This window comes from Macaca thibetana, chromosome 5, assembly GCF_024542745.1.
Source record: "Macaca thibetana thibetana isolate TM-01 chromosome 5, ASM2454274v1, whole genome shotgun sequence".
NCBI lineage: Eukaryota > Metazoa > Chordata > Mammalia > Primates > Cercopithecidae > Macaca > Macaca thibetana.
Window position 1 is genome coordinate 138,811,027 of NC_065582.1, and position 21,455 is coordinate 138,832,481.

Consider the following 21,455-nt stretch of genomic DNA (forward strand, 5'->3'; position numbering starts at 1 on the left):
GAAGTGGAATGTCCTCCGCGTCTTTGCTTAGTGGACACAGTGGAACAGAGTGGACTGTATCTCACTAGATCTTGGAGAAGCAAGGACGTGGTGCTCAGATAGAACACTTCTGGTGTGGAGCCTTGACTCAAGAAAAGAGAGGTCATAATATTAGTAAGTCAGTGAAGGCTAAGGTCACATGATCCACGGGTTTCCGATACTCTAAAAGACAATAGGTATAGACTTTAGAAAACCCATAGGAATTGGAAGGTTAATGGATATTAGGCCATCCCTTTCAAATATCAGTTGTCATAAACAAGTGTTGAAGTGTTTATTAGGTGTTAGTTACTATGCGAGTTCTTTCCCATATACTATTTTGTTGGCTTATGAGGTTAAGTAGATAAATAATGAAATATTTGGACTGGGAGTCCAAAAAGCTTGCCTTCACATTCTGGCTGTAGCTCTTAGTCATGGGACTTTGAGCAAGTACTATGCTCTGTAAACTTTAGTTTCTCATCTGTAAAACAAAGATGATAATATCTACTTTACAAGATTTATGTGAGAATTTGAGATTATATACACAGTGCAGTTAGCACAGCTCTTGCCATATAATGAACCCTTTACAAATTGTCGTTTTTATTAGTAAGTAGGATCATGATACTTCCATCACTGAAAACAATCACGCAGTTCTCAAGAAAAAGTTAATTTTTGGTAAGTGCTGTTCAATGAGGCAGGAAAAATTCTAGAAATAAAATCAATGATATGTTCATTTGTGTATGCAGAACACGCTGTTTCTTAGCGATGCCTGATAAATGGCTATTGTTTATTTGATGTGCAGATTGAGAGAGAAGAATTAATAAATAAAGTGAATATTGTTCTGACCCTTCCTAGCCTGTCACAGCCAGGGTCTGGTGGAATGCAGAAATGGACAATGCATCCCCAGCACATTTCAATGTGACGGCGACGAGGACTGCAAGGATGGGAGTGATGAGGAGAACTGCAGTGGCAGTAAGTGTGTCCCACCACCCCAGAACGTTCTTTTACTCGTGATCCTCTGCTTGGGAACAAATAAAAATATTTGAAGTTGCTTAAGTAGGATTCCCATGTAAATAATCCCAGATTGCCTAACACAGTGGTTCTCACAGCCTAGTCAGCCAGGAAATGCTTTCTTGTGCTAAACATAGTTCTCAAGCAACTTGCACTGAAAATCATTCCTCAGGTGAGACACCTGACAGCATGGTCAAATTCACTTAACTGTTCTATGGGAAAAGCCGTGATAAAGAGAGAAGTTTAGTGTATAGCATCCAATTAAATCAGATTAGATTCCGGTGAGAAGAAATTGGCTTCTGAAAGGAAATGCAATGGCTTCCTAAAATAATCATGTTCAGAGAAGCAGTTTAATGCCTCTTATTACCAAGCAATTCACTTTAAAAGGATTTGATATCTGTGTGTGAATCTCAAAAAGAAAAAGTAGGTCCAATAAATTGTTTTTTAAATGTAATTTATGTCTATCAGAAAAGAAAGTTCTACACAGATTGTTTTAAGCTCTAATATGTGTGGAAGCTTCTCAGTAGGGGCTGGGTAAGAATATCCCTAGACTCAAAAATCACATTTGTGTATACTACACAGGCACAGCCTAGTTGTTAAGTACATGGTTGTTGCAGCCCTGATACCCAGGATCAAGCCTCAATCTACTATGGTGATTTTTGGCAAGATACTTACAACCCGTATAGGACTCGGTTTGTGTGTCTGTACACTCAGAATAGTGATAACTACTTCATAGTGGTGGCACATGGTGAAAACTCAATATATGTGAGCTTTTATACATGGCTATTACATTAAAGCATATCTTGTGCTGTGTATATTCATAATCAGCCAATGAGACTGGTCACCTATAGGTAAATTAATTTTGTCATAATGCATATTGATCATTAGAATAACTTTAATGGAAAAGTGCCCAAGATCTAAAGGGAGAGCTTTTCAATCACAGACTTATTACATAAAAATAATATATAAAGAGTGTTTGTTTTACCAGTTTTTAAATTCAGAAGGAATACCTTTATTAAACATAATTTATTGTGTGCGTATCAACTGAGCACTTCCCTTTGCATCAAACTCTTCTTCCTTTCTGTATAATTCAACTCTGAAATAATTTTGGATTTTTCATGATGAAATGGCAGACTTTGTAGATTATTTCCTTACATGTGTGAGATGTAAGAAAGTCATATGATAAAATAGATTTAAAAGTAAAATTTTAGTATCTTTATATTGTTTAATTAATTCAACTTAAAAAATGTATATTGTGGTATTTATGTGTGGCCATCCCCTGGGAATTCAGTGGCAAGCAAAACAACTGATGGGGCTTGCAGACTCCTGGGGAACATAGGCATGCTACGAATTATTATGCAGGTCAGTGTCTAGCCATGCAGCAACAGAGGCTAAGAAGGGAAATTCAGGGTGCTTGGATGCCATTAATATTGGGCATGCCCTGGTAAAGCACCTCAGACAAAAATTCACTGAGGAAGAGATCCGGGAGCTCAGACCTTAAAGATGAGTGGGGTTAACCAAGAGGAATGGGGCTTGAAAAAGCAACTGAGACACAAGGCATCGGTTGACCAAAATTCCTGAGGTGGGAAGGTGCTAGGCATGTGTAGGAGGACCATGAGAGAAGGCAGACTATTGTGATTAGAGAGCTGAGAACGAAAGGGGGCCTGGTACTAAATACTATGTAATTGTCAGCATGGGTTACAGGCTTGTTCTCTAGACAGGGCTGGGAAGGGAAGGAGGGGCTGCTTCTCCTGAAACTTTGGGTCCTGCTGAAGAGTTAGGCCTTTGAAACTCTTCAGGCTCTGTCCCTGCCTACCTTTCTCATCTCTCTCACCCCCTTTCTCAGTGGTTGAAGCTCCAGTTACTTTGACCTGTGCACCTCCATATTCTAGGCCTTTTGCATGTGCTGTTTCTCGGTTTGGGAAACCCATCCTTTCCTCTTATCATGACTTGGAAAAGTCCTTTGAGAAACTTCCCCACACTGGTCTCATTGACTTCTATTGCTCTTTAAATGTATTTTAGCTGGGCGTGGTAGCACATGCCTATAATCCCAACACTTTGGGTGGCCGAGGCAGGAGAATTACTTGAGACCAGGAGTTTGAGGCTAGCCTGGGCAATATAACGAGACCCCCATCTCTATGAAAAAAATAAATAAATAAAAATAAATATGTCTTCCATAAAGCAGTGATCACACAGCATCAGAAGGTTTTGTTCAGGATCATACCTCTTATCAGAGCACAAGTCACTTCCAAGGAGGTATCATGCCATTTTGTCTTTTAATGCTTAGTGCCTAGCTGGTCACATAGATTGTCACGTGGCAGGCACTTAATATTTCCCAAAATAATGAATGCATGATGTCAATAAAATCTCCTTAAGAGCCTCAATTTACAGAAATTGTTTAGATTTGCTTTGAGAAAAAATTTTGACCCTGATGACATTAAAAAAAGAGTGACGTCTCTTTTCTGCAAGGCTGTGGTATATTATTTTGCATACTAGTGGTACTGGAAAGGATAAATATTCCAGTGTAATAAACATTGTCTTAGAATTATAGATAAGAATGATTATATATACACATATGCTATTATTTATACTTAAAAGTGCCTTGCAAGGTTGTCTAGATTCCAGGTGACATGCCTGAAGGTAATTGATCATAATGTGGGAGAGACAGAATGGACAGTAATTTATTACCTTCCCCATTTCATCTACAAATGACCAGGAAATCAATGGGAAAAGCAGTTTCCTCTCTACCTACCTTAAGGAAAAATCATTAGGGCAAACATTGATATTACTGCTGTCATTCACTTAGAAACAAGAAACTCAGTTCTCAAGTCATCACAGCTAGGCTGATGACACTTTCCAAAGACATATTGAAAATATGGGTAACAGCTGCATAACACTTGTATTATGATAACGTATCCTTATTGTATTGGTGTTGATGCCCTACTTACTACTAGAGAAAGCATTTTACTTAGAGGGAGACTAGAATTGGGAGCAAATGAGTCTTAAACAAATGTCAATTAATATTCAGAATTTCAAGATTTTTATAACGTTCTCCCTCCCTGAAATCTCTTGAAGTTTATTTTGTAATCAAGTGTTGGCACCCATGTAAAACGAAAGCACTATTTTTTTTCCCATTAAATGCAACAACCTGTTGGTAGTGTAATTTGTCTCTTATTTCTTCATTCCTATTTTGGAACACCTGGATTGTATTTAGTTACCAGAAAGCACCTATTCAACGTATGTTCAATACTTTTGGAGAAATTGGAAGGAAATTAAAGTTGTGTTATTCCTCAATTCCACCAGACGTTCCTGATCCTTTAGATCCTTAGGTAAGGAATTTGCAGATGATGAAAGCCAATGTGCCTTTTCCTCCCTCTGTAGGTCAGACTCCATGTCAAGAAGGAGACCGAAGATGCCTCTACATTGCCTGCATTGATTCATGTGGTGGTAGCTCTCTCTGTGACCCGAACAACAGTCTGAATAACTGTAGTAAGTACAACAGCTGACAAATGCAATCACCACGTCAGGGGATGCACTCAGCAGTTTTCTTCTGCATTGACATTCAAATATCGAAGTCTGGAATCCCTCCAAAAAAGTGTACCTGTTTTCTTTTTCTTTTTAAAAGGTTGCATGTGGTAGCAGAAAAGAAACCAAATGGTCTTAATTAACTTCAATCAGAAACAAATGTGTCATTGTGAATGACTGTAAATTCGCATTGCTTAATATCATTACCATTACTGTCAACTCAGCATTATTTCTCTGAATTATTTTCTTGGCTCCATCTGTAGGCAGATGCTATCTTTCTTCCTTTCTAAAGCACAGCTTCAAAAATGGAAACTGTAACAAAGAAGCAAATATGAAGTTCATAGAAATAGCCACATACAATTTTGGCGGTCTGTTCTTTTTATTTGAGACACAGTCCCACTCTGTCACCCATGCTAGAGTGCAGTGGCGCCGTCTTGGCTCACTGCAACCTCCGCCTTCTGGGTTCAAGTGATTCTTCTGCCTCAGCCTTCAGAGTAGCTGGGATTACAGTTGCTCAAGACCCTCAGTGATCCATCTGCCTGGGCCTCCCAAAGTGCTCAGATTACAGACAGTCAGTTCTTTTAATGAAATTTATTCTCGCTTTTACAGGAACTCTGATGACCTATAATGGTTTTGGAACCATTATGCTAATTTGTTTCGGTGACAGTGCAACAGCTCCAAATGGTGTAAACAGGTGGCTCTAAAATGACTTTCAGGAGGAGGAGTTATTTCGGGAAGACAGAATGGGCGGAAGTGAAAGAGCACCCTAGGGACTCTCCTGGGAAATTGAATCAGAAAATCCCCAGCAACTGATTTCTAGTAATGATTTCTGACTACTGGGCTCTGTTTTCATATTATACTCACTTCTTTTACATTTTCTAATGGACTTTTGGCTGTGTTTTCAGATTGGGATTAGAAATTGAGAAGCAGGTCAGTCAGCTTTCAGTTGGCAAGAGGGTATTCCTTTTTTTTTTTCCTGAGACAGAGTCTGGCTCTATCACCCAGGCTGGAATGCCGTGGTGCGATGTTGGCTCACTGAAACCTCCGCATCCCAGGTTCAAGCAATTCTCCTGCCTCAGCCTCCCGAGTAGCTGGGATTAGAGGCCCACACCACCACGCCCAGCTAATTTATTTATTTATTTATTTTTTGGTAGAGATGGGGTTTCAACATGTTAGCCAGCCAGGTCTCAAACTCCTGACCTCAAGTGATCTACTGGCCCTACAGGAGTGAGCCACCATGCCCAGCCAGGGCATTACTTCTTTTTTTTTTTTTTTTTTTTTTTTTTTTTTTTTTTTTTTGAGACGGAGTCTCGCTCTGCCGCCCAGGCTGGAGTGCAGTGGCCGGATCTCAGCTCACTGCAAGCTCCGCCTCCCGGGTTTACGCCATTCTCCTGCCTCAGCCTCCCGAGTAGCTGGGACTACAGGCGCCCGCCACCTCGCCCGGCTAGTTTTTTGTATTTTTTAGTAGAGACGGGGTTTCACCATGTTAGCCAGGATGGTCTCGATCTCCCGACCTCGTGATCCGCCCGTCTCGGCCTCCCAAAGTGCTGGGATTACAGGCTTGAGCCACCGCGCCCGGCCTAGGCCATTACTTCTTAACACATGTCCTCTCAGTCCAAGGCCTTTGGAAGCTGGGATGCTGAAAGGCTCAGTCCTTGCATTTGGTACAGTTTTGCGGTCCTAATTTTACCTGGTGACCTTTCTGGGTCACTGTAGAGCTTATAGTGAGTACCTCTGTAACTGTTACGGAGTCTCAAGGGAGTGAAAAAAGGAGGCTGGGAAGGGGATGTAGGCAGGCAGCTAATTAAAAACCCAGACTGACAGGACTGACTGTGGCATTTAATAACTCTGCCTGGAAGCACATGCCCACCCCTCCTCCATTTCCCATATAAGAGAACAGTAGATATTAGTCAAACCACAAAGTCGACACACTCAAGCTGCCATTTTACTTCCTCTAAACTGATGTAAATAGAAACTGATTTAAATAGAACATACCTATAGATACGCAATACACACACACACACACACACACACACATAACCTATTTGGGCCACTGTTTCCATTGTTTCATTTTGCTCATCTCTCAATCTGCCGTGGAACTTTTTCAGAGCGATTTCTTTACTTCTCCTTCAATTTGAATAGTGACAGCGTCATCTCAAAGACATGTGTTTATTATTAAAGTTTTGGGGGTTGTTTGACATGGAATGACACTTACTATTAGACTCAAAAATGCAGAAAAGGCAATGTTAGCCTGTGTCAAATTTGGGTAAGAAGTAACTGGGTGTGTGTTATCCTATTTTCTCTATATTTGAAATATCTCAAATTTTAAATATTCAAAACTATGTTGTCTCCTGTCAAAAGAATAAGTTGTAGGAAAGGCAACTGGATAACTCTTAACTCATAGACCTGACCAATATTTGTAGTGTGTACATGGTGTTCCAGGTATCGGGATGGGTGATAGGTTTTCTAGTGGTGGAGAAAGGAGACGGGCTTCTAGTTTCCTAGAAGCCACTTTTCAATGTGGGAGAACATATCGTCATCTTCCCACTCATGTATTCTACACTGTTGTTCTCTTTAAGCTCATTAAATACACTCATTTTCCCTAGTGCCTCACTGTCTCACAGCTTCCTCATTCACCATGTATATTCTTGCCAACTTCTCTCCACATATATTCAGCAAATGTTTTGCACACTCTCTCTTCTGAGTGAAAGGCACTAGGCTAGCCAGTCGCTCTCATTACTCCTGTGTAATTAAAAATGGCATATGTGCCTAACTTGCAGTTGAAAGTCAAAATGTTATTCCTGATCTTTCAAAGAACTTCAAGATGATATATGCGTACTTAGGTCTCTGTAAAGACAAACAAGTGGCATCTCAGAAAATCCTTCATACACTTGAAAATATGATTTATTACTTGAAGATGTTTACCACTATCACAGACTAGTATTACTCAGCTTCTGAGGCACAACTGAACAGTACTTTCTTAGTCTGCTCGATGCCAAAGGAAAACGTGAGTTTGGAGAATGTAGTAGATACTCGGTCTGGTGGAGACAGCTACTCAAGGGAGTTGCCAGGATTCTTGTCCTTGAAGACTCTGTTTATTGACATCCCATAAAATATTATGTGATTTTCTTTTTTTTTTTTTTAATTTTTATTTTTTTTTAAATTTATTTATTATTATTATACTTTAAGTTGTAGGGTACATGTGCATAACGTGCAGGTTTGTTACATATGTATACTTGTGCCTTGTTGGTGTGCTGCACCCATCAACTCGTCATTTACATCAGGTATAACTCCCAATGCAATCCCTCCCCCCTCCCCCCTCCCCCCTCCCCATGATAGGCCCCGGTGTGTGATGTTCCCCTTCCTGAGTCCGAGTGATCTCATTGTTCAGTTCCCACCTATGAGTGAGAACATGCGGTGTTTGGTTTTCTGTTCTTGTGATAGTTTGCTAAGAATGATGGTTTCCAGCTGCATCCATGTCCCTACAAAGGACACAAACTCATCCTTTTTTATGGCTGCATAGTATTCCATGGTGTATATGTGCCACATTTTCTTAATCCAATCTGTCACTGATGGACATTTGGGTTGATTCCAAGTCTTTGCTATTGTGAATAGTGCCGCAATAAACATACGTGTGCATGTGTCTTTATAGCAGCATAATTTATAATCCTTTGGGTATATACCCAGTAATGGGATGGCTGGGTCATATGGTACATCTAGTTCTAGATCCTTGAGGAATCGCCAGACTGTTTTCCATAATGGTTGAACTAGTTTACAATCCCACCAACAGTGTAAAAGTGTTCCTATTTCTCCACATCCTCTCCAGCACCTGTTGTTTCCTGACTTTTTAATGATCGCCATTCTAACTGGTGTGAGATGGTATCTCATTGTGGTTTTGATTTGCATTTCTCTGATGGCCAGTGATGATGAGCATTTTTTCATGTGTCTGTTGGCTGTATGAATGTCTTCTTTTGAGAAATGTCTGTTCATATCCTTTGCCCACTTTTTGATGGGGTTGTTTGTTTTTTTCTTGTAAATTTGTTTGAGTTCTTTGTAGGTTCTGGATATTAGCCCTTTGTCAGATGAGTAGATTGCAAAAATTTTCTCCCATTCTGTAGGTTGCCTGTTTACTCTGATGGTAGTTTCTTTTGCTGTGCAGAAGCTCTTTAGTTTAATGAGATCCCATTTGTCAATTTTGGCTTTTGCTGCCGTTGCTTTTGGTGTTTTAGACATGAAGTCTTTGCCCATGCCTATGTCCTGAATGGTACTACCTAGGTTTTCCTCTAGGATTTTTATGGTATTAGGTCTAACATTTAAGTCTCTAATCCATCTTGAATTAATTTTCATATAAGGAGTAAGGAAAGGATCCAGTTTCAGCTTTCTACTTACGGCTAGCCAATTTTCCCAGCACCATTTATTAAATAGGGAATCCTTTCCCCATTTCTTGTTTCTCTCAGGTTTGTCAAAGATCAGATGGCTGTAGATGTGTGGTATTATTTCTGAGGACTCTGTTCTGTTCCATTGGTCTATATCTCTGTTTTGGTACCAGTACCATGCTGTTTTGGTTACTGTAGCTTTGTAGTATAGTTTGAAGTCAGGTAGCGTGATGCCTCCAGCTTTGTTCTTTTGACTTAGGATTGTCTTGGAGATGCGGGCTCTTTTTTGGTTCCATATGAACTTTAAGGCAGTTTTTTCCAATTCTGTGAAGAAACTCGTTGGTAGCTTGATGGGGATGGCATTGAATCTATAAATGACCTTGGGCAGTATGGCCATTTTCACGATATTGATTCTTCCTATCCATGAGCATGGTATGTTCTTCCATTTGTTTGTGTCCTCTTTGATTTCACTGAGCAGTGGTTTGTAGTTCTCCTTGAAGAGGTCCTTTACATCCCTTGTAAGTTGGATTCCTAGGTATTTTATTCTCTTTGAAGCAATTGTGAATGGAAGTTCATTCCTGATTTGGCTCTCTGTTTGTCTGTTACTGGTGTATAAGAATGCTTGTGATTTTTGCACATTAATTTTGTATCCTGAGACTTTGCTGAAGTTGCTTATCAGCTTAAGGAGATTTTGGGCTGAGACAATGGGGTTTTCTAAATATACAATCATGTCATCTGCAAACAGGGACAGTTTGACTTCTTCTTTTCCTAACTGAATACCCTTGATTTCTTTCTCTTGCCTAATTGCCCTAGCCAGAACTTCCAACACTATGTTGAATAGGAGTGGTGAGAGAGGGCATCCCTGTCTTGTGCCAGTTTTCAAAGGGAATTTTTCCAGTTTTTGCCCATTCAGTATGATATTGGCTGTGGGTTTGTCATAGATAGCTCTTATTATTTTGAGGTACGTTCCATCAATACCGAATTTATTGAGCGTTTTTAGCATGAAGGGCTGTTGAATTTTGTCAAAAGCCTTTTCTGCATCTATTGAGATAATCATGTGGTTCTTGTCTTTGGTTCTGTTTATATGCTGGATTATGTTTATTGATTTGCGAATGTTGAACCAGCCTTGCATCCCAGGGATGAAGCCCACTTGATCATGGTGGATAAGCTTTTTGATGTGTTGCTGAATCCGGTTTGCCAGTATTTTATTGAGGATTTTTGCATCGATGTTCATCAGGGATATTGGTCTAAAATTCTCTTTTTTTGTTGTGTCTCTGCCAGGCTTTGGTATCAGGATGATGTTGGCCTCATAAAATGAGTTAGGGAGGATTCTCTCTTTTTCTATTGATTGGAATAGTTTCAGAAGGAATGGTACCAACTCCTCCTTGTACCTCTGGTAGAATTCTGCTGTGAATCCATCTGGTCCTGGACTTTTTTTGGTTGGTAGGCTATTAATTATTGCCTCAATTTCAGAGCCTGCTATTGGTCTATTCAGGGATTCAACTTCTTCCTGGTTTAGTCTTGGAAGAGTGTAAGTGTCCAGGAAATTATCCATTTCTTCTAGATTTTCCAGTTTATTTGCGTAGAGGTGTTTATAGTATTCTCTGATGGTAGTTTGTATTTCTGTGGGGTCGGTGGTGATATCCCCTTTATCATTTTTAATTGCGTCGATTTGATTCTTCTCTCTTTTCTTCTTTATTAGTCTTGCTAGTGGTCTGTCAATTTTGTTGATCTTTTCAAAAAACCAACTCCTGGATTCATTGATTTTTTGGAGAGTTTTTTGTGTCTCTATCTCCTTCAGTTCTGCTCTGATCTTAGTTATTTCTAGCCTTCTGCTAGCTTTCGAATGTGTTTGCTCTTGCTTCTCTAGTTCTTTTAATTGCGATGTTAGAGTGTTAATTTTAGATCTTTCCTGCTTTCTCTTGTGGGCATTTAGTGCTATAAATTTCCCTCTACACACTGCTTTAAATGTGTCCCAGAGATTCTGGTATGTTGTATCTTTGTTCTCATTGGTTTCAAAGAACATCTTTATTTCTGCCTTCATTTCGTTATGTACCCAGTAGTCATTCAGGAGCAGGTTGTTCAGTTTCCATGTAGTTGAGCGGTTTTGATTGAGTTTCTTAGTCCTGAGTTCTAGTTTGATTGCACTGTGGTCTGAGAGACAGTTTGTTATAATTTCTGTTCTTGTACATTTGCTGAGGAGTGCTTTACTTCCAATTACGTGGTCGATTTTGGAGTAAGTACGATGTGGTGCTGAGAAGAATGTATATTCTGTTGATTTGGGGTGGAGAGTTCTATAGATGTCTATTAGGTCTGCTTGCTGCAGAGATGAGTTCAATTCCTGGATATCCTTGTTAACTTTCTGTCTTGTTGATCTGTCTAATGTTGACAGTGGAGTGTTGAAGTCTCCCATTATTATTGTATGGGAGTCTAAGTCTCTTTGTAAGTCTCTAAGGACTTGCTTGATGAATCTGGGTGCTCCTGTATTGGGTGCATATATATTTAGGATAGTTAGCTCTTCCTGTTGAATTGATCCCTTTACCATTATGTAATGGCCTTCTTTGTCTCTTTTGATCTTTGATGGTTTAAAGTCTGTTTTTTCAGAGACTAGTATTGCAACCCCCGCTTTTTTTTGTTCTCCATTTGCTTGGTAAATCTTCCTCCATCCCTTTATTTTGAGCCTATGTATGTCTCTGCGTGTGAGATGGGTCTCCTGAATACAGCAGACTGATGGGTCTTGACTCTTTATCCAGTTTTCCAGTCTGTGTCTTTTAATTGGAGCATTTAGTCCATTTACATTTAAGGTTAAGATTGTTATGTGTGAACTTGATCCTGCCATTATGATATTAACTGGTTATTTTGCTCATTAGTTGATGCAGTTTCTTCCTAGCCTCGATGGTCTTTACATTTTGGCATGTTTTTGCAATGGCTGGTATCGGTTGTTCCTTTCCATGTTGAGTGCTTCCTTCAGGGTCTCTTGTAAGGCAGGCGTAGTGGTGACAAAATCTCTAAGCATTTGCTTATCTGTAAAGGATTTTATTTCTCCTTCACTTATGAAACTTAGTTTGGCTGGATATGAAATTCTGGGTGTAAAATTCTTTTCTTTAAGAATGTTGAATATTGGCCCCCACTCTCTTCTGGCTTGTAGAGTTTCTGCCGAGAGATCTGCTGTTAGTCTGATGGGCTTCCCTTTGTGGGTAACCCAACCTTTCTCTCTGGCTGCCCTTAAGATTTTTTCCTTCATTTCAACTTTGGTGAATCTGACAATTATGTGTCTTGGAGTTGCTCTTCTCGAGGAGTATCTTTGTGGCGTTCTCTGTATTTCCTGGATTTGAATGTTGGCCTGCCCGACTAGGTTGGGGAAGTTCTCCTGGATGATATCCTGAAGAGTGTTTTCCAACTTGGTTCCATTTTCCCCCTCACTTTCAGGCACCCCAATCAGACGTAGATTTGGTCTTTTTACATAATCCCATACTTCTTGCAGGCTTTGTTCATTTCTTTTTCTTCTTTTTTCTTTTGGTTTCTCTTCTCGCTTCATTTCATTCATTTGATCCTCAATCACTGATACTCTTTCTTCCAGTTGATCTAGTCGGTTACTGAAGCTTGTGCATTTGTCACGTATTTCTCGTGTCATGGTTTTCATCTCTTTCATTTCGTTTATGACCTTCTCTGCATTAATTACTCTAGCCATCAATTCTTCCACTTTTTTTTCAAGATTTTTAGTTTCTTTGCGCTGGGTACGTAATTCCTCCTTTAGCTCTGAGAAGTTTGATGGACTGAAGCCTTCTTCTCTCATCTCGTCAAAGTCATTCTCCGTCCAGCTTTGATCCGTTGCTGGCGATGAGCTGCGCTCCTTTGCCGGGGGAGATGCGCTCTTATTTTTTGAATTTCCAGCTTTTCTGCCCTGCTTTTTCCCCATCTTTGTGGTTTTATCTGCCTCTGGTCTTTGATGATGGTGATGTACTGATGGGGTTTTGGTGTAGGTGTCCTTCCTGTTTGATAGTTTTCCTTCTAACAGTCAGGACCCTCAGCTGTAGGTCTGTTGGAGATTGCTTGAGGTCCACTCCAGACCCTGTTTGCCTGGGTATCAGCAGCAGAGGCTCAGTTGAAAATGCAGAAATCACCGGTCTTCTGTGTCGCTCGCGCTGGGAGTTGGAGACTGGAGCTGTTCCTATTCGGCCATCTTGCTCCGCCCCCTATTATGTGATTTTCTAATGGTCCCTAAAGATATACTGGGTCGGACCCAGTCATCAGTATTTTTTAATTCTGCAGATGCCTTCAATGTATAGCCAAGGTTGAGAATGTATTGCTCTAGTGCCTATTTATGACTGGGCTGCAGGAGTATGTGAGAACTCTGAAATAGAATATGAAAAGGTTTGTGTATTCCCATGTGCATTTTTCAGTGGAGAAGCTTATTTTAAATTCACAGAAGTGCCTACAGCTTTTTAAAAAAGCCTAAAAACCGCATTTCTGATGATACGTAGTTTTTTCAAGAAATAGCTTTTAGCAGCCTGTGTTGCTATGTCCAGTCACAACCCAGCATCTTTAACATTTCTGTGCCATGTTGGGAGGCAAAATGACAGAGTATCCTTGCCTTTGAGGGTAGGAGAAGGAATGCTATTCCCCTCATTCTGGTGTGGAGGGACTAATCCATCATTTCACCGTTATGCAATCCAGACAATGGGGAGAACCTGCAAAAGTGACTCCTGGGCATGTCTCTCCTGCCTCCCTGAGCCCATGCTGACCATGGCTGTGAAATCCAGGCATGGCTGTCATGTCCCAGGCCCTCTCTCAAGCCTCCCACAGTGTTCATCAACCTTCAGTTCTATGCCTACTCGTGCATTTTCCCCCCTTACTCAACACCAAGGAAGAAATGAACAGGTTTGCTTTTTGAATAATTCCCTAAGGGTCTAGCAATTTCCTGCTCTCTCTTTGCAAGCTTCAGCTGGTAGGAGTAAATGGTGTAGTCATGTGGTAGAGAAGCCAATCACCGTAATGGTTACAGATTAGGAGCAAATAGTAGAGGAGAGGAATGACGTATTTACAAAAGCATCTCCATGTGCATTTTCTAATAAGTGAAAAAAAGATTGAATAGAATATTACCATTTGGTAACACATTAAATTAATGAGTGAGGGCATGGAGCATCTACAGGTGCTAACATCACAAAAAGAGGGAAATCAGAATGATGTGGCTTCTGGTGAAAGAACAGCTCAGCCACCTCTAGTCTTGCCAGTGGAATGAAGCCCAGTCCATTCCTGTTGATTCAGCTGCCACAGTTCGGAAATAGAGAGGATGGGGAACATGTTTAACTTCACCAGGAGTGTGCAATAAGCAAGATTCAGAAGCTGTTATATAGCTTACAAGTCAAATGTCTGGGTTCTTCCATAGTCAAATTATAAAGAAAAATCAAAGGAATGGAGGAGGAACCCAAAGACTATCAGAGACTTAAAAGACAGGACAAGTTTCAAAAAATGGGCAAGCCTCAATTACAATATCTAGGGGTGGTACACACTTAGGTAATAAAATTATAAAGAAGGCCGAGCGTGGTGGCTCACTCCTGTAATCTCAGCACTTTGGGAGGCCAAGGTGGGTGGATCACGAGGTCAGGAGATCGAGACCATCCTGGCTAACATGGTGAAACCCTGTCTCTACTAAAAATACAAAAAAATTAGCCGGGTGTGGTGGCGGGCACCTGTAGTCCCAGCTACTTGGGAGGCTGAGGTGGGAGAATGGCACAAACCTGGGAGGTGGAGCTTACAGCGAGCCAAGATTGTGCCACTGCACTCCAGCCTGGACAATACAGTGAGACTCCATCTCAAAAGAAAAAAAAAACAAAACAACGACAACAGCAACAAAAAAAACGTAAAGAAGAACAAGGAAGTGATAACGATAAAACTCACTAGTTACTTTGTGGGAAAATGAGACGGTTGAGATAAGACGAGATATATGGAAGGTTTCTGCAGTATCTTCCTGAGTTCAGTTTCTTGACCTGGGAGGTAGTTATAAGGATGTTCACCTTAAAATAATATCAAACTATTAAAAATAATAATGTTAAAGAGGCATTTAGAGTTTGAGGCAAAGATGAATTTTTGAACATGATTATATATGCTGCTAGATGTAGAAAAGTCATATTTTTCATGTAAATGACCATCATTTAATACATGATTTCTAGTAACTTCAGAGTATCACATCATAAGGATATAACACCATTGAGTTAACAATCCCATCGTTAGGTCGAATTGAATGAATCTTGTTTCAGACTTTTAGAGGTGGAATACCATTGAGATTCCATCAGGATGGTTTTTTTTTTTTTTTTTTTTTTTTTGACAGATCTTTATTAGACCTCCTCTGTGTTCAGGACACTGTACTGGGTACTACATCAAACTTACATCAGAAACACAGTTCTGCCGCCTTAAAATATCCTCACGTTTGTGATGTGATCTCCCTCTAGTGGCGATTGTAAATCAGGCTCAAACGTGAGCCTAATGCTTAAGATAAAACAGGTTATTGATATCATAAATCATAGAATTTGGGGTTGACAGGTATATTGAGAGTTTATCTTGCTTAGCATTCTGTGAAGAATGCCTTTGAAGGAATAAAACTCAAGATCCAATAAACCTTACCACATTCAATAAAGATCTCCAGAATAATGTATGGTCATTACTTAATCCTTTCCTCTTCCTTGGCTCCTAAACACTTAAAGTTGTATCTTAACCCAAATCAAAAGTGATACATTCTCCACATATAAGAAAGAGAAAAATTATTCATGTGATGTATTCTATGAATAATCTTCAATGAAATACATCAATAAAAAGTTAAACCTTGATGGGGTGGTAGAGAAAGAAAGAAAGGGAGGGTATACCCAAGGAAAGAAAGGACTGCATCAAAAATATCTGTAAGTGTACCAACTGTATAAAATTTTAAGTATATTAAAGATATCAGGAAAAAAGCATACAGTTAGAGATGCATGTGCTGACTTGTAAGATGGTCATGACAAATAAGCAACAAAAGCCAATTGAAGGGTGATAGGAATGGTATGCTTCTGCTTTGGCAAAAGTAAACACAAAGGCATGTATGCATAAATGTGAGCAAGGGAAAGGTATGGAAGTATTCAAAGCCTTCTGTTGGCTTGCAGGGAAGGTGACAGAAAGGGGAGTGGAAAGATGTTGAACTTTTTCTTTCTGCATCTTTGTAGTGTTTTTATCATTATGAAAAACATGCATTTTAAAATCTTGTAACAAAATATTTAAATGTTACTTCTTGTCTTAGTTCAGACTGCTATAACAAATCATTATTGCTTATAAACAACAGACATTTATTTCTCACAGTTTCAGAGGCTGGAAGTCTGAGATGAGGTTGCCAGCATGGTCAGGTTCTAGTGAGGACCCTCTTCTTGGCTGCAGATGGCCGACTTTTCACTGTATTCTCACACTATGAAAAGAGGGTGAGAGAGATCTCTGTCGTCCCTTTTATAAGGGCACTAATCCCATTCTTGGGGGCTGTACTTATAACTGAATCACCTCCCAAAGGCTCCACCTCCTAATACCACCATATTGGAGGTTAGGATTTCAACATATGAATTTTGAGGGAACACAAACATTTAGTCCATAATGTCCAACCCCTCCTTCACAAATCACAGGAAAGGATAAAGTGAACCGACCAACCCCAAACCTCTTCTGTCTACTCTTCTCTCCACTCTGACTCATCCTCAAGGTTATACCAACTTTGCAGTGTTGTGTCTTCTTCAGGAAACTGAGAGTCATATTACACTTCATCCGTCTTTTTTTCTTATCCAGCCAACGTCAGCCTCCTTATAAATATAGTATCTGTGATACCCTCAGATTCTTTAAATTAAGAAGTAGTCCTGGAGATGTTTTAGTATTTCAGCCCAGTCCTTATTGCGAATCTATTTGCACGGATACCACTTCTTAGTCAAATAATTAAATTTAATTTGAATAGTCACTCTCAATAAGGCATGGGGTCTTTGGTCTGCCTGGGCGAATTTTACCAGGACACTTACTTGCTTGCCTCTCCCCTCAGGGAATGTGGCACATCTACTGCAAACAGAGAGAGAGCTGGGAGCCTCTCTGCTATATTCCCCCAAAGCTGCCCAAACCACATTTATCCTTGGAGGGAGTGTTAGTCTGTTTTCACACTGCTGATAAAGACATACCTGAGACTGGGCAATTTACCAAAGAAAGAGGTTTAATGGACTTACAGTCCCACGTGGCTAGGGAGGCCTCACAATCATGGTGGAAGGTGAAAGCCACGTCTCACATGGTGGCAGATAAGAGAAGAATGAGAGCCAAGTGAAAGGGGAGACCGCTTATAAAATCATCAGATTTTGTGAGACTTATTCACTTCCATGAGAACAGTATGGGGGAGACCGCCCCCATGACACAGTGATCTCCCACTGGGTGCCTCCCGCAACACGTGGGGATTATGGGAGCTATAATTCAAGATGAGATTTGGGTGGGACACAGTCAGACCATATCAGAGGGCTTCCCAGGTCACTCTTGCTCTACCTTTTCCCTTTGGACTTCTACCATTTTGTTCAATATGTCTGTCTTAGTATGTTCAGGCTGCTACAATAAAATGCCATGGATTGGGTGGCTTAAACAACAAACATTTATTTCTCACAGTTCTGAAGGCTGGAAGTGCAGGATCAGGATGCTGGCAGACTTGGTCTCTGGTAACAGGCTGCTTCCTGGTTTGCAGACAGTTGCCCTCTTGCGTTTCCTCACATGGCTGAGAGTGAGAGCTTTAGTCTCTTCTCCTTCTTATAAGGACTTTAATCCCATATAAATGCCACCCTCATCTAGATCTCATCAAAACGTCATCACCTCCCAAAGGCCCCACCTCCAAATACTATCACATTGCAGGTTAGAGTTTCAGCATATGAATGGGGGATACACAAATGTTCAGTTCATGCAAACTCTATCCTAGCCTGTTCACATTCTACTATAGCTACCAGCACATGCATCCTTTTTCCTATCGAGATTGTGGAGTTTCTCAGTGGCAGAGACAATATTTCTCATTACTCTTACATTTACAGTGCCTAGGATAGTCCGTGATACATTTTCATCCCTTCATTCTGGCACTGTGCTAGGTGTAGACTTTGAGATCAAGAGATAAAGTCTCATTTCACAAAAATCTCAGTATTCTGTGGGGGAGGCAAGTAAGTAAATAAAGAATATGGCAGAATGCAATGAGCATATGGTGGGTATGTGCCTACGATGCTATTGCACTCAGAAGAGACTCATTCTGGAAGTAGTAATGGGAAGAGTGGTTGGCTAGGAAGGTTTCCTGGAAGAGGTATTTGTGCTGAGTCTTCCAGATCACAGAGGAATTAGCTTGGTAGGGAAGATGGGAAAGGGTTAATCCAGGCAGCAGGTGCTGTATGCACCTGGCAGCTAGAACCATGACCACCTTTGGGGACATAATTATGAGCATGTTATAAAAAAGGAGGTAAGAGAGGAGCAAACAGGGTGCACAAAGATATACGATTCTTAAAATATCTGGTGTCACAAGGGAATAGATTTTATTACAGCAGAGATACTGTTGATTGGATAATCACAGGCAATGAAGCTGACAAGTCAGGCTAGGGTTGAAGTATAAAATAGCCTCAGATTTCAAGCTAAGGGATTTGGATATTGTCTCATTAGCAAGAAGTATCCAACAGATCTGAGCCTCCTCTTGCCCTGAAATCTTGTAGCCTTATATTTAAGCACATTGATCAACAATAAAACATATAGACAGAAGTTATCTAATTGCCTATTTAGTCAAATTCATTAATTAGTTTAGTGACAGTGAAGATGATGGGGCTATCCTATTTTAGTAGTAATGAGTAAATCAGAAGAAGATGAATTGGAGTCAATAAAAGGAATGATGAAAGAGAGTCATCTTTATATAAGATGAGCCAAGGGAAAAAATAAGGAAGGACTTTCTAAAGCATGATATTGTCACAGTGTTAGCAACTACATATGCAGAAATGAATCTTAGTTGCCGGGGCACTTCACTAATCAACTTACTTATTTTCAATACCCATAAAAAATGTTGTATACTACTGGCATTCTAGTCTTAGCTACTCTAAAGAAAGAAAGAATAAAATAGATTTCAACTTTGTAAAACTTAAAGAAGTTGTTTTTATATGTGAAATTTAAAAATATTTGTATGTATGTTTCTTTGTTAGGTCAATGTGAACCAATTACATTGGAACTCTGCATGAATTTGCCATACAACAGTACAAGTTATCCAAATTACCTTGGCCACAGGACTCAAAAGGAAGCATCCATCAGCTGGGAGTCTTCTCTTTTCCCTGCACTTGTTCAAACCAACTGTTATAAATACCTCATGTTCTTTGCTTGCACCATTTTGGTACCAAAGTGTGATGTGAATACAGGCCAGAGTATCCCCCCTTGCAGGTAATATGATGGGATCTCCCCCAGTCCCTTATTTTGCCTCAGAGAGAACCAAGGGGTGAAGACTTAGTTGAATTTGGACAAAGTAAATTTCCCTAAGGAGCTCTGCATTTAACAAATACCTCATATTTAACAAGTGAGACAAAGAAGTATAAGTTGTAAAATGAATATTTGAGTCAGAATTCATTAACAAAATACCAAACAAGAGAGGTATGAACATCCTTTAATGATAGTTTATATGTTTTAGTCAAATAAATTCAGAGGTATTTCATTCTGTTGTATTAAAAAGTATTTTTTTAAAAACTATGTTAGTAGAAAAGGGATATATCTGCCTCTTTTTCTGGCAACATTGATGTGTTTAAAATGCTACACTCTGACCCCACTTGTTAGAGATATGACACAAGACATTGCGCCACCCTCACAGATTGGACAGGGATGGACATTGCTGACATTTCTCTGCCTGTTTGAATGAAATAAGATTCACTATTTCAAGAGTGCAGCTTGGACTTTGAATATGAGTGATATTCTGGTGTCAAGAGTATTGTTCCAGAGTCCATATTTGAGTTCAAATCTTGACCCTTCTCTAGTTTCTGGGTAGTCCTTAGACAGATTCCTGAGTCTCTCTCAGCCTCAGTTCCTTTACATGTACAATAAAGGATAGTAATGGTTGTTGGATTGTATTGTTTTGAGATCAAATGAATGTAAAGGGCTTCTGATTCATTGTAGTGAACCCTGAATGGACAATAGCTATGATGATAGCACAGGAACACAATAGCTTCTTGGCAGTCTGTCCCTTTGCTGTGCCATGTGGTAGGCATTGTAGTTAGAGGGTTTGCATATACAAGATGACTCTCAGAAGTGAGTTACTACTCTCTTCAGTGCTGTTTTCCCTCAAGGGGTGGCTATACAAATGTGCTGGCCTAAATGTGAGTAGCAACTGCAGAAACCATATGTTGGGATCAGAAGTCACACAGAGTTGTTTTTTTTTTTTTTAAAGCAGTACTATTAATATAGTGGACAGAAGAGAAAACAATAAATTATATGCTGAATACCAAATGGATGACAAAGTAAGGGCATCTATAGAGACAGGACAGGAAATAATAAAATTTCAAAATGACTTGGGGGACTGAACAAATTATACCAATAGAGAGAATAAAACTAAATATTAGCTGGTGTAGAAATAATTCTGAAAATTTCTGCTAAGTACTTTTAAAAGTATAAAACACCTACCAATTTTATGTTAAAAAGCTGTTTCTAAATCTTACTTCACTTTTGCTAAGCAAGGTCAGTGATAGTGAATAATTTCCTATTAATAGTGCTTAACAATTTCTGGCATTTGACTTTCTTTTCATATGTAGATAAAAATTTCCCTAAAGCAGCACTTTCTGCTGTAAATGGAAATGTGAATTTATATCCAGATATAATTTATAATTTCAGGGCTTAAGTTCCATATTAAAATGCCTAAGATAAGCATGATTGTGAAGTGTTGTTCAATCAAAATTTTGGTAAATTTCTTTTAGATAACTTTATTTCTTTTTTTCAGGTTCACCCATACATCTTTCATTTTCAGTGTCTATCACTGTGAATTTTATATTTTGATATTTGTTTATAAGAAATTTTTGAATAATATGCTAATAAGCTCATAAAGTGATACGTAGTTGCTTTTGCCTGCTTTTGCTAGGTCTGTTTATTAATTTTAACATTGAATATTTTAGCTATGAGATTGAAAAATCTGACATTATCAAGTCCTTACAATGGGCTAAATACTTGAGGATTGTTAGGAGTGTACTCAAAATAACCTTTTGAGTGAGGTGTGTATCATCAGAGGTGCTGCCTACGGCTGGGCACTATAAGGACTATGATAAGAACACCGCCCCCTGGAGTTGTGCTGCTGTGTGTTGTTGTAATTTCTATTTTACGGAAAAAAATAGGAAGTGGTAGAGTCAGGCACTATACAGTCTTCTGTATAAATATGACTAATTTAAAATAGCAGCCACAATTGAGTTACATACATTTTTTATAAATCTGCAACAAAGCTAGTTAGTTCAACAGACAGTTATCAACTATTGAACTTTCCATCTTTCCTGACCTAACATAGGAATACCA

The 21,455-nt window shown here is 39.5% G+C and overlaps 1 protein-coding gene across 9 annotated transcripts in view; it reads left to right on the forward strand.

The window, feature by feature from the left end:
* CORIN (corin, serine peptidase) overlaps window positions 1-21,455 on the forward strand; it is a 270,543-nt gene that overhangs the window by 178,767 nt on the left and 70,321 nt on the right. For all 9 annotated transcript variants that reach the window (XR_007725852.1, XM_050791596.1, XM_050791599.1 and 6 more), the window contains 3 exons: window positions 871-987; window positions 4,408-4,515; window positions 19,121-19,352. Coding sequence is in view for 8 of the 9 variants with exons in the window: in XM_050791596.1 (XP_050647553.1) it covers window positions 871-987; window positions 4,408-4,515; window positions 19,121-19,352 (457 nt within the window). In the remaining variant the exon portion in view is untranslated. The remainder of the gene's footprint in view (window positions 1-870; window positions 988-4,407; window positions 4,516-19,120; window positions 19,353-21,455) is intronic.